Source organism: Megalobrama amblycephala, linkage group LG3 (genome assembly GCF_018812025.1).
Source record: "Megalobrama amblycephala isolate DHTTF-2021 linkage group LG3, ASM1881202v1, whole genome shotgun sequence".
NCBI lineage: Eukaryota > Metazoa > Chordata > Actinopteri > Cypriniformes > Xenocyprididae > Megalobrama > Megalobrama amblycephala.
In genome coordinates this window covers 11,517,153-11,533,985 of record NC_063046.1, presented here as the reverse complement: position 1 = coordinate 11,533,985, position 16,833 = coordinate 11,517,153, and the positions used below count along the sequence as shown (strand labels likewise).

Sequence of the window (16,833 nt, the reverse complement as noted above, 5' to 3'; positions counted from 1 at the left end):
ACTCATTTTAAGAGTTTGTAATAGAGCTATTAATATTATATAATTTACTGACATATTCCATAGTACTTAACAATGTATTTATATGATGAATTATTTGTTCTAGTCTGAGGTAAAATACCTAAACAGATGGCTTATAGATGTAATTTCCACAGAATGATTTTAAAATACCTGATTGTGTTTAAGATGTAAAGATTTCCCACCCACTGATGAATCCGGTGCTGTCCATGGTCCTGGAAACAATTTGATTCCATTGCAGGTAGATGTACTCAAACTCTTCAGGATATGCTTCAATTTACAAAACTTTACAAACACAATGACCACCACAGCGAGGTGTACTGCAGAATGAATGCTAATTGTCTTTTATTAAATAAATAGCAGCTTCACAAAATGATAACATTGTGAGGATGATGGGGTTTTTATAACAAAAAAACAAAAAAGAGGATCTGGTAAAACTTTCACAGGCTATGGTATAAAAAGGAGAGTTTGAACAAGGGCAGGTGATACAGGAGAAATTCTAAGGTTCTACACAGGAAAACAGCAAGAATTTACAGCTTTATACATTATTCATAGACATCCTCAAATGAGCATTTTTGGTCTTACTGACCAACATTGCCATGGACAATCTGTCCATAATATGTAAATTGTTTTAGTACTCTTCTCTCATTCGGTCATGACCACCTGATGAAGCAGCTCACAACTAATCTTACATTCACAGTAGATCGTGGAGGCTAATTACTTCACTATCTTTTGAAAAAATCCTTGAGAAGCAGTTTGGACTGGAATAAAGCTCAAACTGCATTACATGTTAGCATTAAAGATGCAAACTGAAATTTTTGATTAAAGCTTTATGTTACGTATAGGCATCTTTACACAAAACTGATTTAAAGCTGCTCAGTGCCTGCTCAAAATTCTGTCTAAAGACATAATGCTGAATAAAAGTCAGGCTAAATTATGCCTGCTCTGACCCACCTTAACCCCTAGTACAAATGTATACTTATTCAAATTGCTGTGTAAATGCATTTATTGCACCTCTGAGCAGCATTAAACAGTCTGTGTAAAGACACCTAATTGCCACTTCAGAAGCGCTTCTGTGCCACCTTTACTGTGTAAATTTGGCATATGACTTTCACCCCATTTTTCTGTTAGGTCTGGCTTTCTAGGTCACTGTGAGAAGTGGTTTGCAGTCATTTCCTCTGCATTGTTAGGTCTGTATTATCGTTTTACTGCCACTCAAAGGATTCAGCATATCATACTGGAGGTGTTTACAAGTTACACAAACAATGACCTGACTTGCAAGTGTATTTAGACAGCATAGCTTGGATGACACAGTAACTTTATTTGGATTCACACTAGGTCTTTTTGTAATTTTTCAACTGACCACAAGAGGATGCTATGACTCTATCTTGCATGAACTGCTGTCTCGTAATGGCCAATGCTGCTTTAGTAAGAGACTGGGTGCTCATGCAGTACTTAATGGCATTCAAACATCTGAACCTGTTAACACAAACAATCTCTCTCTCTGTCACACACACACACACACACACACACGTTACATTCCATCTCCCTTTTCCGATCTTGGTCAGATTGTTTCCGTAGCTAACACAGCATACATTCTATGCTGTGATACAGCTGAGTCGATGAGAGTTACGAGTTCTTGTGCGACATCTCCTCAAGATCTAAACATCACTTGGAGCTTGGTCACACCCTGTCCCGTTTGCCACGTCAAACTAAAAGATATTTTTCAGACACTGCTGGTGTGTTCTGTGTGACTGTGACAGCTGCTGATGGAGAGCTCCGATATTCCCGGTTTCAGCTCCAGTCCGGGGTCAGCGTCCATGTCGTGGAGCTCCAGATTTCGGATTCCATTTCCGTCCCCATTGCGGCAGTTACTGTTCCGGTCAATGGAAACTTTTTCGCAGATCAGGATGGGTGTGACCACAGCATGGGACGGACAAGGAGCGTGTATAGCGATGGGTTTAAGTCCTACCCGTCCATACTGGCAGTGCAAGTAGCTCGAAAATGCCCTTCGGTAGGTCTTGTTAAACAAAGTGTACACTAAAGGGTTGACCCCCGATGAGATGTAGCCCACCCAAACGAACACATTGAGCAGTTCTGTGAGCAGAGGCTCATCGCAGGCTCCGCGGCAGAGGACATACAGAACGTTAGTAATGAAAAAGGGACACCACATGAAAAGGAAGAGGAAGAACACTACGCCCAACACTTTAGATGCTCGCCGCTCGTTCTTAATGGCCTGCATCATGCCCCGCCGCCCGTGGGCTCCACCCGGGTCCCGTCCAGCAGGCGAATTCATTTGAGATGGCACTTCTGAACTTGGGATTATTGAGATGGTGTCCGGGGGCACGGTCAGACTGAGCGGGTTTCCGTCGTTGTTGCTGATCCGTAGACAGTTCAGACTGCTACGACGTGATGGAGCCGACGGCGGGGCCAACTGGGAAGTAGGTGGAGGCTGCAATGGCTGCTGAGAACAGGCTTTGCTCTCATAGAGGAAGACTGTGGCCTGACGCTGAAGTGCTTGGACGGTGAGGCAATAAGTGACCACCATGATGACCAGAGGAATGAAGAAGGCAACAAAAGAGCCAACAAGTATGAAACGTTCCTCGTTCAGAGCACAGTTGCCGTCTATTAAGACCTTTTCTCTGTTACGCAGTCCGATCACTGGGATAGGCATTGAGACACCTGGAGTTGGGACAGGTAAGAGAGAGAATATTAAATAAATATACATAAACACCAAAACAACAACAACAAAAACAATCCGACTACCAGCAAATCACACTCAGAAATCTATTTCTGAGACAAATCCTCTCTCATATTTGGCTAGATCAGTATTCCTGAAGTTTGAGAGAGAGAATCTTTTATTTAATTAGAGAAGACCAATCAGACTGTCAAGGCAGATTAATGCAGTTTTGGATCCAGATAAGAATCAAATAAACATTGGGTTCACGTTCAAACAAGAGAGAGGTTGGATGTGTGAACTCTGTCATCTGCACTCATTACTAAGTCTAAGGGTAACACTTTACTTGAAGGGGTGTGCATAAGACTGACATGACACCTTCATAATCTTGACATGACACGTGTCATGAATATGAAGGGGGTTTTATGCATGTTTATGACAACTGTCATTAAATGTCATTCGCTCAATTATGTCATTTTTAATGCAAAGATGACATTGTTTGAGATGTCTTTGTTACGACAACTTGACATAAACCAACACATCGTAACCTGTCAGTGTCTTTGTCATGACAACTTGACATTAGCAAAACATCATAACCTGTCATAAACATGACATAGCAGATTAATTATCAAACTTAAAAAACTACTTAGCTTTATGGGTTAACATTACATTACATTATTTTGGTAACACTTCAGTATAGGGAACACATATATAAACGATTAACTATGACTTTTCCCTCAATAAACTCTTAATTTACTGCTTATTATAGTTCATTGTTAAGTTTAGGTATTGGGTAGGATTAAGAATGTAGAATAAGATCATGCAGAATAAGGCATTAATATGTGCTTTATAAGTACTAATAAATAGCCAATATTTTAGCCATATGAATGCTAATAGTAATAAGCAACTAGTTAAAAGACCCTAAAATAAACTGTTACCATTATTTTATAACAGTGTCATCTTTTTTACGAAATTTGAAATTGTCTATTATCTGACCTTCTGTTGGTGGAAACTTAAAAAAACAAAAACAAAAAAAACATGAAATGAAAAATAGTCATGACGCTGTTATAAAATTATTTGTCAGAGTATTGTCACTTAATGACATTTTAATGACAAGTTCAATTTGTACCACTGAAGTTGAGCTCAAGATACATATTCATGACACTATTATAATGGCCTCATGACAGCCAATGTCAAAACCAACTACATGACAGTTTAATGTAATGTTAACCCATAAAGCTAAATGATGTCAAGTTGTCATGACAAAGACACTGACAGGTTATGATGTATTGGTTTATGTCAAGTTGTCGTAACAAAGACATCTCAAACAATGTCATCTTTGCATTAAAAATGACATAATTGAGCGAATGACACTTAATGACAGTTGTCATAAACATGCATAAAACCTCCTTCATATTCATGACATGTGTCATGTCATGATTATGAAGGTGTCATGTCAGTCTTATGCACGCCCCTTCAAGTAAAGTGTTACCAGTCTAAGTAATATTAGCAGGTGAGACAAGAACCTTCTGTGGAGAAAAGAGATGAACAGGGGGCAAAGAGAAACACAAAAGGAGGCTAGATAGAATAGTGTTCTTATTGTTAAAAGATTAGTTAGGGTCTTATCTAGAGAAACCATCGCTCATCTTCTAATTTTTTTTTACATTTTATACATTTTAACCATAAATGCTCATCTTGAACTAGCTCTCTTCTTCTTCTCTATTAGAATTCCGGCAGTGTAGACACTGCTAAGTGTATTACTGCCCTCCTCAGGTCAAAGTTTGAACTAAATTGTCATATACAATATTCTAGTGCAAGTATATAACAATTAGTTCAAACTTTGACCTGTGGAGGGCAGTAATACACTTAGCAGTGTCTACACTGCCTGAATTCTAACAGAGAAGAAGAAGAAGAGAGCTAGTTCAAGATGAGCATTTATGGTTAAAATGTATAAAATTTTAATTTTTTTTTTAGAAAATGAGTTATGGTTTCTCTAGATAAGACTCTTATTCCTCATCTGGGATCTTGTAGAACACTTTGAAGCTGCAATGAAACTGTAATTTTGACCTTCAACCGTTTGGTGTCTATTGAAGTCCACTATATGGAGAAAAATCCTGGAATGTTTTCATCAAAAAACTTTAATTTCTTTTCGACTGAAGAGAGAAGGACATGGACATCTTGGATGACATGGGGGTGAGTAAATTATCAGGAAATTGTAATTTGAAAGTGAACTAATCCTTTAACTAAAACTATTAAAAATCTTTTTTTTTTTGGTCTGTTTGCTGAAAAAAAAAAAGCTCAGAATGAGCTCAAACTCAAATGAGTTTTGATTAATAAATAAAAATAACTTATAACAATAAAAGCTGATTCAAAATATATTAATAAAAACTATAATAGTATATAAATAATACTAAAATAACACTGCAATAAGGGAAGGTAACGCCTGTGTGCATGGGTGAGAGAAAGAGAGACATGGTGTCCAAGAGAGTGTGTAGGTTTGCATTCATTTCAAAGAAAAGCAGGGTGAGAAGACTTTATCTTTTCTGGAATCTACTAAATTCATTAAACCTTCAAACACAACTGCCAGTTCAATCAATCCAGAAAATCCTTTAACTCTGCTGTTGGAACAGATCAGTCATTGTAGAGTCACTCGACTCTAGAGGGCGCTATTGCAGTAGAATGCCAATCCTTTAGCATTCCACACACAAAGACTGTGCTTTATGTTATTGAACAGTAGGTGGTGATCTTCACTACAAATGTGTGATTACCAGACCACAAACATTCAATCAATGCAAGCTACTCTGAATTTAGAGGAGCTGCTCAGGGTGATGGAGAAAATCACCACAATCACCAAACTGGTGCTTGTTTATACATTTGTTATTTCAAATCATTTTCATTGTTGCTAATCTGAGGGGCCTCAGCTGGAGCCTTGAAAAACATTCACAACATAATCTGCATTCTGAGGGGTCCTGTGAGATATGAACACATTCCAGCAATAAATTCAGCCAAATTGCAGTAGACTGACATTGACTTCAGTGGGTACAAATGGTACAGCTGTTTAATCTAAAGACCTCTACTGTCATTGGAAAATAATGTTGTGTTTGTCCTTTCTTCTGCGGGTTTTTCAGGCTCCTGCTCTGCTGGTTGTTTGGGATTGCTTCACCATTCCAGTCACTCACATGCTTGTTTTTGTATATGATATCAATCATATCAATGTTTCTCTGACCTATTGAAATGGTCCAAACTGCAGCGATCTTCAGCATGGCCTTGGTGCGGGAGTTGAACCGACTGTGCTCAATCGGATTGCGTATGGCCACGTAGCGGTCGAGGGAAATGGCACACAGGTGCATGATGGAAGCAGTGGAGAAAAGCACATCCAGATATATCCAAATAGGACAGAGGGCGCTGGGCAATGGCCAGGCATAATCTGGAAAGATACAGAGAGAGAGATTACTTTGTAAACACCCTTAAAGAAAGAAAGAAAGAAAGAAAGAAAGAAAGAAAGAAAGAAAGAAAGAAAGAAAGAAAGAAAGAAAGAGAAAAAGGATAGACAGAAGGTAAAGTGGTCCTGGTAGATCACATTATAAAAGTCTAGAAAACTGACTTTAGACCAAGAGCTAAATATGACTGTTATGTCAGCAGGCTTAAAATAACCAACATTAAGAAACAGTCAGGTTATGTAAAAAGTAAGTCATTTAGAGTTGTGTAGGCTCAAGGATATGAGAGAGATACACACACACACACACACACACACACACACACACACACACACACACACACACACACACACACACATTGGGTCTTCAGAGATAATTCCAGAATTATAAAACAGACAGTTCTGGTCCTGGTTTGTCAGTAGTTTTCCAGTTGGCTACAATGCTCCAAATAGTAAAAGGTGTGATGTAAAACTCTTGTTCACCACATAATCTGCGTAAAAGGTTTTGCCTTTCACTGCCAAGATGTTATGTTGTGGGTGGATGCCAGTGAATTGCTATGCAGTTGCTAGGATGTTTTGGGTAGTTGCCAGGAAATTTGCTAGTGTGTTTCTAAGTGCTAGGTGGTTACTTACTGGCCCAACTCAAAAGAACCCATCCCGAAACCCCATAATTTGAATTAGCATTCATGTCTATTCAGGGCAAGCTGCACATTGACAACTGTAATAGTGATGTTAGCTTTAGCAAGCAACTCTAAAAAAAATGTCTAAAGAGTTTCTGACCAAGTTCTTGTTAAATTTTGGGTCCACAAGACTAAACAAGAGTTGGGAACAAGTGATGATACCAGTAATTTAGTGTTGTAGTACTCGAGAACGGTCTTGGTCTTGAGACCATTTTTTGAAGGTCTTGGTCTTGTGTCAGTCTCAGACTAAGAGGACTCACCGGTCATGATCACAAATGCAGGGATATCACTAAATTGCCAGAGCATTGTCTGATTTATTTGTTAACTACGGAAGAGGATTAGGGCCAAGCAATAATAAAAAAATAAAACCATCTCGAGATTAAAGTTGTTAAATTTCGAGAAAAAAGTCGAGATAAAATGTTGAGAATAAACTCGTTAAATTACAACTAAAAACTCGTTAAATTCCGAGAAAAAAGTCGAGATAAAATGTTGAGAATAAAGTCATTAAATTACGAGAAAAAAACTCGTTAAATTTCGAGAAAAAAGTCGAGATAAAATGTTGAGAATAAAGTAAATTATGAGAAAAAAGTGGTTAAATTACGAGAACAAATTCGTTAAATTATGAGAAAAATGTTGTTAAATTTCGAGAAAAAAGTCGAGATAAAATGTTGAGAATAAAGTCATTAAATTACGAGAAAAAAATCATTAAATTTCGAGAAAAAAAGTCAAGATAAAATGTTGAGAAAAAACTCGTTAAATTTCGAGAAAAAAGTTGAGATAAAATGTTGAGAATAAAGTCATTAAATTATGAGAAAAAAGTCGTTAAATTACGAGAACAAATTCGTTAAATTATGAGAAAAATGTTGTTAAATTTCGAGAAAAAAGTCGAGATAAAATATTGAGAATAAAGTCATTAAATTATGAGAAAAAAGTCGTTAAATTACGAGAACAAATTCGTTAAATTATGAGAAAAATGTCGTTAAATTTCGAGAAAAAAGTCGAGATAAAATGTTGAGAATAAAGTCATTAAATTACGAGAAAAAAATCATTAAATTTCGAGAAAAAAAGTCAAGATAAAATGTTGAGAATAAACTTGTTAAATTACGAGAAAAAACTCGTTAAATTTCGAGAAAAAAGTCGAGATAAAATGTTGAGAATAAAGTCATTAAATTACGAGAAAAAAATCATTAAATTTCGAGAAAAAAAGTAAAAGATAAAATGTTGAGAATAAACTTGTTAAATTACGAGAAAAAACTCGTTAAATTTCGAGAAAAAAGTCGAGATAAAATGTTGAGAATAAAGTCATTAAATTACAAGAAAAAACTCGTAAAATTTCGAGAAAAAAGTCGAGATAAAATGTTGAGAATAAAGTCATTAAATTATGAGAAAAAAGTCGTTAAATTACGAGAACAAATTCGTTATATTATGAGAAAAATGTTGTTAAATTTTGAGAAAAAAGTCGAGATAAAATATTGAGAATAAAGTCATTAAATTATGAGAAAAAAGTCGTTAAATTACGAGAACAAATTCGTTAAATTATGAATTTTCTCGCATTTTCTTGAGTTTATTCTCAACATTTTATCTCGACTTTTTTCTCGAAATTTAACGAGTTTTTTCTCGTAATTTAACGAGTTTATTCTCAACATTTTATCTCGACTTTTTTCTCGAAATTTAACGAGTTTTTTCTCGAAATTTAACGAGTTTAATCTCGAGATGGTTTTATTTTTTTTATTATTGCTTGGCTCTAATCCTCTTCCGTAGTTAACATCGTTAATGTGACTGGATGTAAAACTTCCTGCTTCAAATGCAAGCAGTAACTCATTTCTAACTGGATTTATTTTGTTACTGTTGTGCCAGGTCATAAATTAATAGGGGATTGTATCAAAAATATCAGAAAAATTATTACAAATGCCCACGAAATATCATATATGATTGCAAAATAGTACTTGTATGAGATCTTGTTTTTTTTAATTATAACATGATATAATTAAGCAATATCACAAGAGCAAGAGAGCTGTTGTCTTGACAACAACACTACCTGAAATTCAAAATTTCAAGCTTCAATTGATAGGCTTTTAGGTGACAGAAGTGGCAAAATGAAAACATCCCTCAGAGAGGACACACTGTAATGCAAGGTCAGATACTCTTACAGCAAGGTCTACAGGTCTGAAGGGGCATGTCTGAGGGTTCGGAAGACATTAGCGCCACACGAGGTGTGAGTCACTGCCAATTTAACATTTTATTGAAGCCCAGGGCAAGTGCAGGCAATCCAATCATGGGCTGAATGAGACTGGTCCAAATCCAGACAGCACTTTGGAGCTCAGAACACCTGGACTGGAGATGAGGGGAATGTCTGATGCCAAGTTAGCGAAATTAGTGATAACCGAGTTCTCTGCCAGCGTGGGACCAGCAAGTGTTCTGACACAGATGGCAATTGAGGGGTTTTCCTCTCCTCGTTTATTTGTCTGTATCTCTGCAGTGGTCAATTCATGTTTTGAGCACATGCAATTACACCTGTCCTAAATGAGAAAAAATGACAGCAGAAGATCCGTGGGGATACAGATTATGGGGTTAAAATAAGTGTAAGAGAAAGAGATAAAGTGGTATGAAAAGGAGATGGGGTATGTGGTGGAAAGCGGGAAGTAAAGGGAATAGGTCAGATTCAACCCATCAAATGAATGTTTAATTACTGCAGGTAGAAAAAAACAAACAAAGTGTTGTGGAGGAACCAATACATCACTGATTTTACACTGTTTTGTCACATTATGTTGTGCATGCAGACCTACAACTGGAGCAATAATCAAACATATTCTCCCAGAATATCCTCTTTCAGGTAGCATTGGGAAGTTCCCCATTTCAGAAACCAAATCATTTTAGTGAATCAATTTGTTCGATTGGTTCAATTTAGTGAATCAAAAAAGAAACACAGATTCATGTCATTTAAATCCTTGTCTAGATATTCCTGCACAGCCTTTTACATATTTTCTGTAGGAAAATACTTCTAAAAATTAAAAAAAAAAAAAGTTCTAAAAATATTTTGTTGTTGATGTCTTTTTAATTTCATTAGCTATATTAAGTCTCATGCTGTCACCCTAAATGAGAACATCATCGGTTTGAACTAATACATGAATACACAATCTAAAAAGTAAAAAAACAAAAAACTGTCTCCTTTAACAGCCTGTTTACATATTATAGACAGTTTTATTCAAAGTAACTTTTATTCAAAGCAACAAGGTTGCATTCAAGGAATACATTTTTCCAGCATGTCTGTTACCTGGTAATCAAATCCATGACCTTGCCATTGCTAGTGCTGCCAGCAGTGGATATGTTGTACTGTTCTGAACTGTGGTGGTGTGGCTGTATCAGAGTGAACACAAAAACTGGGGGGGTTGAAACATAATTAACAGGGCATGGGGGGCAACATTTCCTCACGTCAACATGCAACTTCATCTGCATGTTGATGACAGAAAGCACGCATACACTCTATTTTAACCCTCTTTCATCCCTTGATTGGTCCAGCTGCCTACGGCCCTTTACATCTTGCTTTGATTAATTGGAACAACTGATAACTCAGCCCTCATTTACATGTTTAGTAGATTAATTTCTCTCTTAGTGCAGACAGAGATGGAGTGTTGGTACCCTACAGAGACAAGAAAAATCAACTGTTGATTTCTGTACATCACTGATATAACTGAAATATATCTCCTTTGGCTCTTTCAACAATTTTCAGACATCCATGATGAACTACTTAGATTATGGGTTTGCACTTCTTTTACACTCAGTGATAAATGTGGATTGTCTAATAACAAGTCTAATACTTAATAGTGCTCCTGTAGCTCAGCTAGTGGTGCTAGCAACGGCAAGATTAATGGTTTGATCTCAAGGAAACAAGCATGGGTGCAAAAATATATAGTTCGAATGCACTCGCGGTTGCTGTTAAATGCTTTTATGTAGATGTTTAATATCCCATATTTTAACAAAGTAGTATCATTCAGCAAACTACACAATTCACCCACTGTTAATAAAATTCACAGATAAGTCAATTCACTCTAACGACAGTTTTTAACTAATTTACACTTAGACAAATTGGTGACGAATTTGTATGAATTGTTATGATCTCATTCACCCCACTGAGGGTTAGATTTAGTGGTGCGGACCTTTTATATAAAAAAATCATGTAAATGTTTTTGTATGAATTCATGCAAACTTGCCACCAATTTTTTACAAACCATCACTTTGTAGAAAAGACTAAGCGTCTACGCACATACACATTCAAACGCACAAACCTATAGGCTAAACACGTAAATGAACGGCAAGAACGCATTAAAAGTCTTCTGTTTTCAGTTAAAAGGTGTCATTTAAGCGGCCCCTAAGTTAATAATTAATTTTTACAACAGAAATGATTCAATCAGAAACCTACTTTAGCTCGAAAATAACTTTTTCTTAGAGCTGCTGTAAAGCCAAAATAATCTCTGTCAATTAATTTTCCTATTATCACTGTGAAGCTGCTTTGAAACAATATGTATTGTGAAAATTGGTATATTAATGATGATGACTTGACTGGACCAATTTGCCAAATGTAAAAAAAAAAATAATTCAAACATATGATAATTTTGTCAAACGAACAGGGGAAAAGGTGGCCAGAGTTTATGTGCAGTGTGAAAAACATTGAAACATTAACAGGCCCAGAACCACCCTTCAGACGCAAGACAGAATTGAGATGTCTATCAGTTCAACACCATTTGAGCTGCTGAGTATCATTATATAGCTCATCTTCAACACATCCTGACACTGTATGTTTCCAGAGGTAATCAGTCTAATGCTTCTCTCCAATTTCATTTCTACTCCTTGTCTGTCTCTTGCTGATCCTCGACGATATGGTTTCTAAGCTTTCTCCAGAAGGCCACATGCTCCATCACAAACCCCATTTTTGAGATGATGCACTGGATCTTAACACCCGACTCACACAGATTAAACAGACTGCATCAAGGTCAGATGGCTGTATCTTACGAAAGTCACATGCCAGCTCAATCACATACGTGGTGCACTCCCCCCACCAAACACACACACATTCGCACACACTATTAGACCCCGTAAATGAAATGAGTGTGAAATCCGTCATTGTCTCATTCACTGCAGTGGAAAACTATTTTATATCAGTGTGTGTGCGTTTGTGTGTAGACATAGGCGTGTCCGAGTTTATGAACGTGAAAGCATTCGTATGTGGGTGTCTGAGTGTACACGTTCACACATTCTAACAGCTGAAGATATTTTGCTCTGACAGCTTGCTGGTAATGGCCATCACAGGCTTACTGTTTATGACAACAAGCAGACATGCAGCAGAATCCCTCCACTCCATCTTTATCTGTTCAATCTGTGTGCTTATGTGTGTGTATGTGTGTGTGTAGTGGTGGCGGTGGGGGTGGGGGGGGGGTGTACCTTTCCTTATCCTCTGGTTGTAAGATGCCAAAACCCAAGAAACATATGAATACGGCACACAATGTTGAGTTGATGGTATTTTGTGTCAGTACTGTATATGAGATTGCATGCATTTGAAGTTTTTATAAACACTGTGGTCTGCGCTTTGTGCATGCCAGAGCAGGGTTTTCATTGTTAACTAAAACTAAAACCAAAACCAATTCCCTTGTTGTAATTTATGTATAATTTTGTTTTGGTTTTCTAAAATCACTTTCATAACTGAGAATTTAAGTTGTGTTTGTTATTTATACAAAGTTCTGGCATGAAACTCTAATGGGCAGGCTAATTGGTCCTTTAACACAACCTGCTAATTATCACATCATTATCTATAGGTCACAGATGACTGGTTCCTGCTGTATTATAGCCAATGAGTTTGCGTGCTTAATCTTTAAATACATGAGGTAGCATTGCTTAGCAGCGCAGCGTGCTTCAGAAACCTTCCACCTTCCCCAGCTCCACCTGTATAGATCTGCAACGGTTCTTCATGTACAATATATTGTACAGCAGCAGCATGTCTTACTTGCTCACAGCAGCGGGTCATGTATGTATTGGCAGTAGCAAGTCCCGTACTTGCTCTGCAGCAGAAGCAGCAATAGCCAACAGCAGCAGCAGCGTAGCAGATCTTTTACGCCAAGACCAAATATATCTACATTGTCATATCCATTACCATGCCAAACAGTCTGAGAGTTGTCATGACAGAAATATGTTTATACATTATTTTATTTATTATAAGTTGCAGTACTTTTATTTTGAAGGCTAGGTTCAAGTTTATGCAAATGGTACTCACTCAGAGTCTATAAGCTTGTTCGAACGAGACACTGCGTCTCAACCTCAGTCAGTATTCAAAGTCAAAAGTGAAAAGTGACGGAGCTGTCTGACACTGCATTAACGGAGCATATTCTCTCAGAGACGAATTTCAACATAATATGCTGATAACTGTTATAGTATATAACTGAATTAATTTATTCCATTATTTCTCTTGTGGCATGACATATAGGCTTGTGAAACAGAATAATAGTATTTTGTGTTAACCCTCTACAGCACAGCGTTGCCCTCAGGCAACGGAAAGTTTTCTTAAGCCCTATGTTTAGTAAATTCTTCTTTAAATGATAACAACCAATTAGAAAGGTCGAGAAAGTACCAAAGAACAGTTCAGTAAGGTGTTGGAGTCAATATCAAGTACCATTTAAAGGTGGGACGTCCTGTTCTGACACATGGTCACAGGAGCACATGGTGTGAGAAGAAGGCAATGTTAATATTGTCTAATATTGTCTGAAGTTTAAAATCATTGGTTACCCGTAAGCCAATCAGATACGTTTAGTTATGACGTATGTTATGCGCCTGTACAGCCGCATCGAAGCACAGACATCATGCATCAAACTCAAATCTATGATTGAACTTCTACTGTAAACCTGTTGTAAACACATGATGATGCGAGCGAAATACCGGAGTGAACATGGCTGTAAACGACTTTTGCAGATTATGCGAAGTTAATCTACGCATACACGGTACAATCACGGCCTCTAAACTTATTTTTGACAGAGTGAAACAAGAAAATGTTTGTAGCCAACTCTCAAACTTAGGATTAGATCTTTTAAACACAGCTCTTTGTTCCTCACGAGTTTGTCGGAAATGCTGCAACGTAATTTCAAGATTACATCATGACATGGAAATAAATTAAACTTTTCCCAAAAGTAGGGCCACAACATCACCTCCATTTAAAATGTTTATCAAACACTCTTCTTGTTCTGGCTTCAGTTTGAAAAAGAGTTGAATGTTCTCCATAACAGAGCGAATTGCATCCCGTGTCTCGTTTCCCATTTCCGCGGTCGTTTCGGTTTTCGATTTCTCTAACCTACAATGTAAAACTCGGCGCTTAGCATCTACGTCACGGCTCTCAGCCCGCCCTCTGTTGATTGGCCCGGCTGTTTCCAGACCGGTGGAAAACAGAAAGCTCTGACGCTGTATCAGACTGAGTACAGAAGCGAAATGAAATTGAGCGGAAGTAGGAAGTCTGACGTAGTCAGGCTAGTAGAGAAGCCTTTTGTCAGGTTTTATGAAATTTTTTTTATTTTGCATGTTCAGAAATTCAGTTTTCCTTTTCGTTGCCTCAGGGCAACGTTGTGCGATAAGGGGTACTTTTCGAGGAGGTTTTAGACAATACCTCACATTGGCAACAATGTATTATAAGAAGGGAAGATGCAAGATTCTTGGGTGTGCAGGAACACCCAAAGTGATGTGCAAAAATTGTAACATACACCACTATGTCACAGCAGAGAAGAAGTGCTTTTTGAAGTTTTGTACAGAGTGAAATCTTATTACATGAAGTACATTATATTGCATAGCACACTACATGATACAGACCTATGCATGTATCAAATTCAATATATCAATGTCTTTCAAGTGTTTTTCCCTTTTTACTTAATGATTTCTTGAATTAATTTTTTTTTTTTTAATCAATAAAATGTTCCCAAATGAACCAAAAAATTATGTGGAATATTTTTTTTTCATGTGCCATCAACATGTGTGCAGTAGAGGGTTAAACAGTTTTTTTTTTTAAAGTTGGTGGTTTAAGTAAAACTACGCTTAATTTTCATTGATGACTGCGGAGTTAGGAAATATTATAGCCTGCACTCTTAATAATTTTAATTAGCTATAGGCATATAATTCATTGTATAATAGACCTAAAAAATGTTTAAAACATTTTAAAAGATAGCTAATAGCCTAATCTTTTGTTATCCTCACAGCACGTAGTATAATATTAATTTAATAATAAAAGAAGCCGAACCTAATTAGTTATAATAATAGACTAGAAGAATGTAACAGGCCTACATTCATTGGAAATACCAAATCCTCTTAATATTGCCAAGATTTGATGCTTTTGACAATATCTGGCTATCGTCGATACATGATCATCTGTCGACGCAACCCTGGTTACCGCAAATGTGATTGATATGACGTCACACACGTTAAAGCTCAACTGGAAGAAGAACATGTAGCTCTACAAAAGACTACACAAACGGAGAAAGATATAACTTTTGGAAGCAGTGAAAGGTCTAAATGCAGCACGTGTGAAAATGCAGGAGTACGATCAAGAGAAGGCCATGGAAGAAGATCAGAAAGACTTCCTGAAAATGTCACCTGTACCACAAGCTGTGACCACTACCTCAAATGAAAGCACAGCAGAGCTTATGAATGTGCTGGTAGGTGCTTTAAGTGCAAACAGAATTCCAGTTCCTGAACCTTCAGTATTCAGTGGGGATCCATTGAAATACAATGACTGGAAATTCTCCTTTTAGACACTGATCGACCAGAAGAACATCCAAGACAAGGAAAAGGTATACTACCTCCATAGGTATGTTAGTGGACAAACTAAGAAGGCACTCGATGGATATTTCCTACTCAGAACTGAATCTGCCTATGTTGCTGCATGGGAGATTTTAGAAGAGAGATACGGAAATCCATTTACTATTGCAAAATCATACAGAGACAAGCTCTAGGTGTGGCCTAAAATGGGATCTAGGGACAGCTTTGAGCTCTGAGAGTTTGTTGACTCTGCGTAGTTGTGAGGCATGAGCACATATTTATGATGGATGGATGTGGATGGAAGCACTTTGTTCAGCTCATACTCATTGAAACCTATCACTGCCATTATAAAGCTCGGATGCGTCAGGATATTTATTAATATTTCTCCGATTGAAACAAGAAAGTCATATATACCTAGGATGGCTTGAGGGTGAGTAAAGGTTGGGCTAATTTTCATTTCAAAGTGAGTTAATCCTTTAAAGCAGTTGCTAGACTGAAATACAAAATCAAAGAATTCAAAGGTGTGAAGCAAAAAACCAATGAAAGTACAAGCCTAGAAGAAAGGAAAGAAGCAGAACTATCCATACACCCATACGTAAAGCATCTGGCAATACTCCCAAAGAACAGCCACATATCAGCTTTACTTAATAAGCACTTTCACGAAAGGGTACATCATCAAGGACGTGGAATGACAATGAACGAACTGCGAGCTAATGGATGGTGGATCCTGGGATGCAGCAGTGTAGTCTCATCACACATCTTCAAGAGAAAACAAGTTAATAGCTAGTGACACCACATTTGACAAAAAAGGGAAACCCAAACTAAAACTGTTTCTTGAAAGACCTGTACAAAAGGTTGTTACTTTGCTTGAGACAGATTAAGAGGTATATTGTTTTCTTGAAGTTACAGCCTAATTGGTTAATAACGTGAAAATGTTTTCACTGAAATGTGGTTACCAGCAACGACCATTGTATTTATAGAAATCCCACATTAAGGTTTGTGTGATTTGGTGGGAGTGTAAATGCTGCCATTATATTGTTTATATATTTTATGTGTAATTTTGTTTTCATTTTCTAAAATCACTTTCATAATTAAGAATTTAAGTTGTGTTTGTTATTTATACGTTTATACATTATTTTATTTAAAGTTGCAGTAGGCCTACTTTTATTTTGAAGGTTCGGTTCAAGTTTATGCGCAAATGCTGACTTCACATCAGTCTCTTAGCTCCTGCAAGCAAGGAC

The 16,833-nt window shown here is 37.1% G+C and overlaps 1 protein-coding gene across 3 annotated transcripts in view; it reads right to left on the bottom strand.

Moving 5' to 3' along the window:
- Nucleotides 1–343: 343 nt before the first annotated feature.
- Nucleotides 344–16,833, bottom strand: part of htr2cl1 (5-hydroxytryptamine (serotonin) receptor 2C, G protein-coupled-like 1) — a 169,499-nt gene continuing 153,009 nt past the window's right edge. For all 3 annotated transcript variants that reach the window (XM_048183872.1, XM_048183869.1, XM_048183871.1), the window contains 2 exons: nt 5,919–6,119; nt 344–2,697 (listed from right to left, as the gene is read on the bottom strand). In XM_048183872.1, the coding sequence (XP_048039829.1) occupies nt 1,742–2,697; nt 5,919–6,119 (1,157 nt within the window). In that variant the 3' untranslated portion in view covers nt 344–1,741. The remainder of the gene's footprint in view (nt 2,698–5,918; nt 6,120–16,833) is intronic.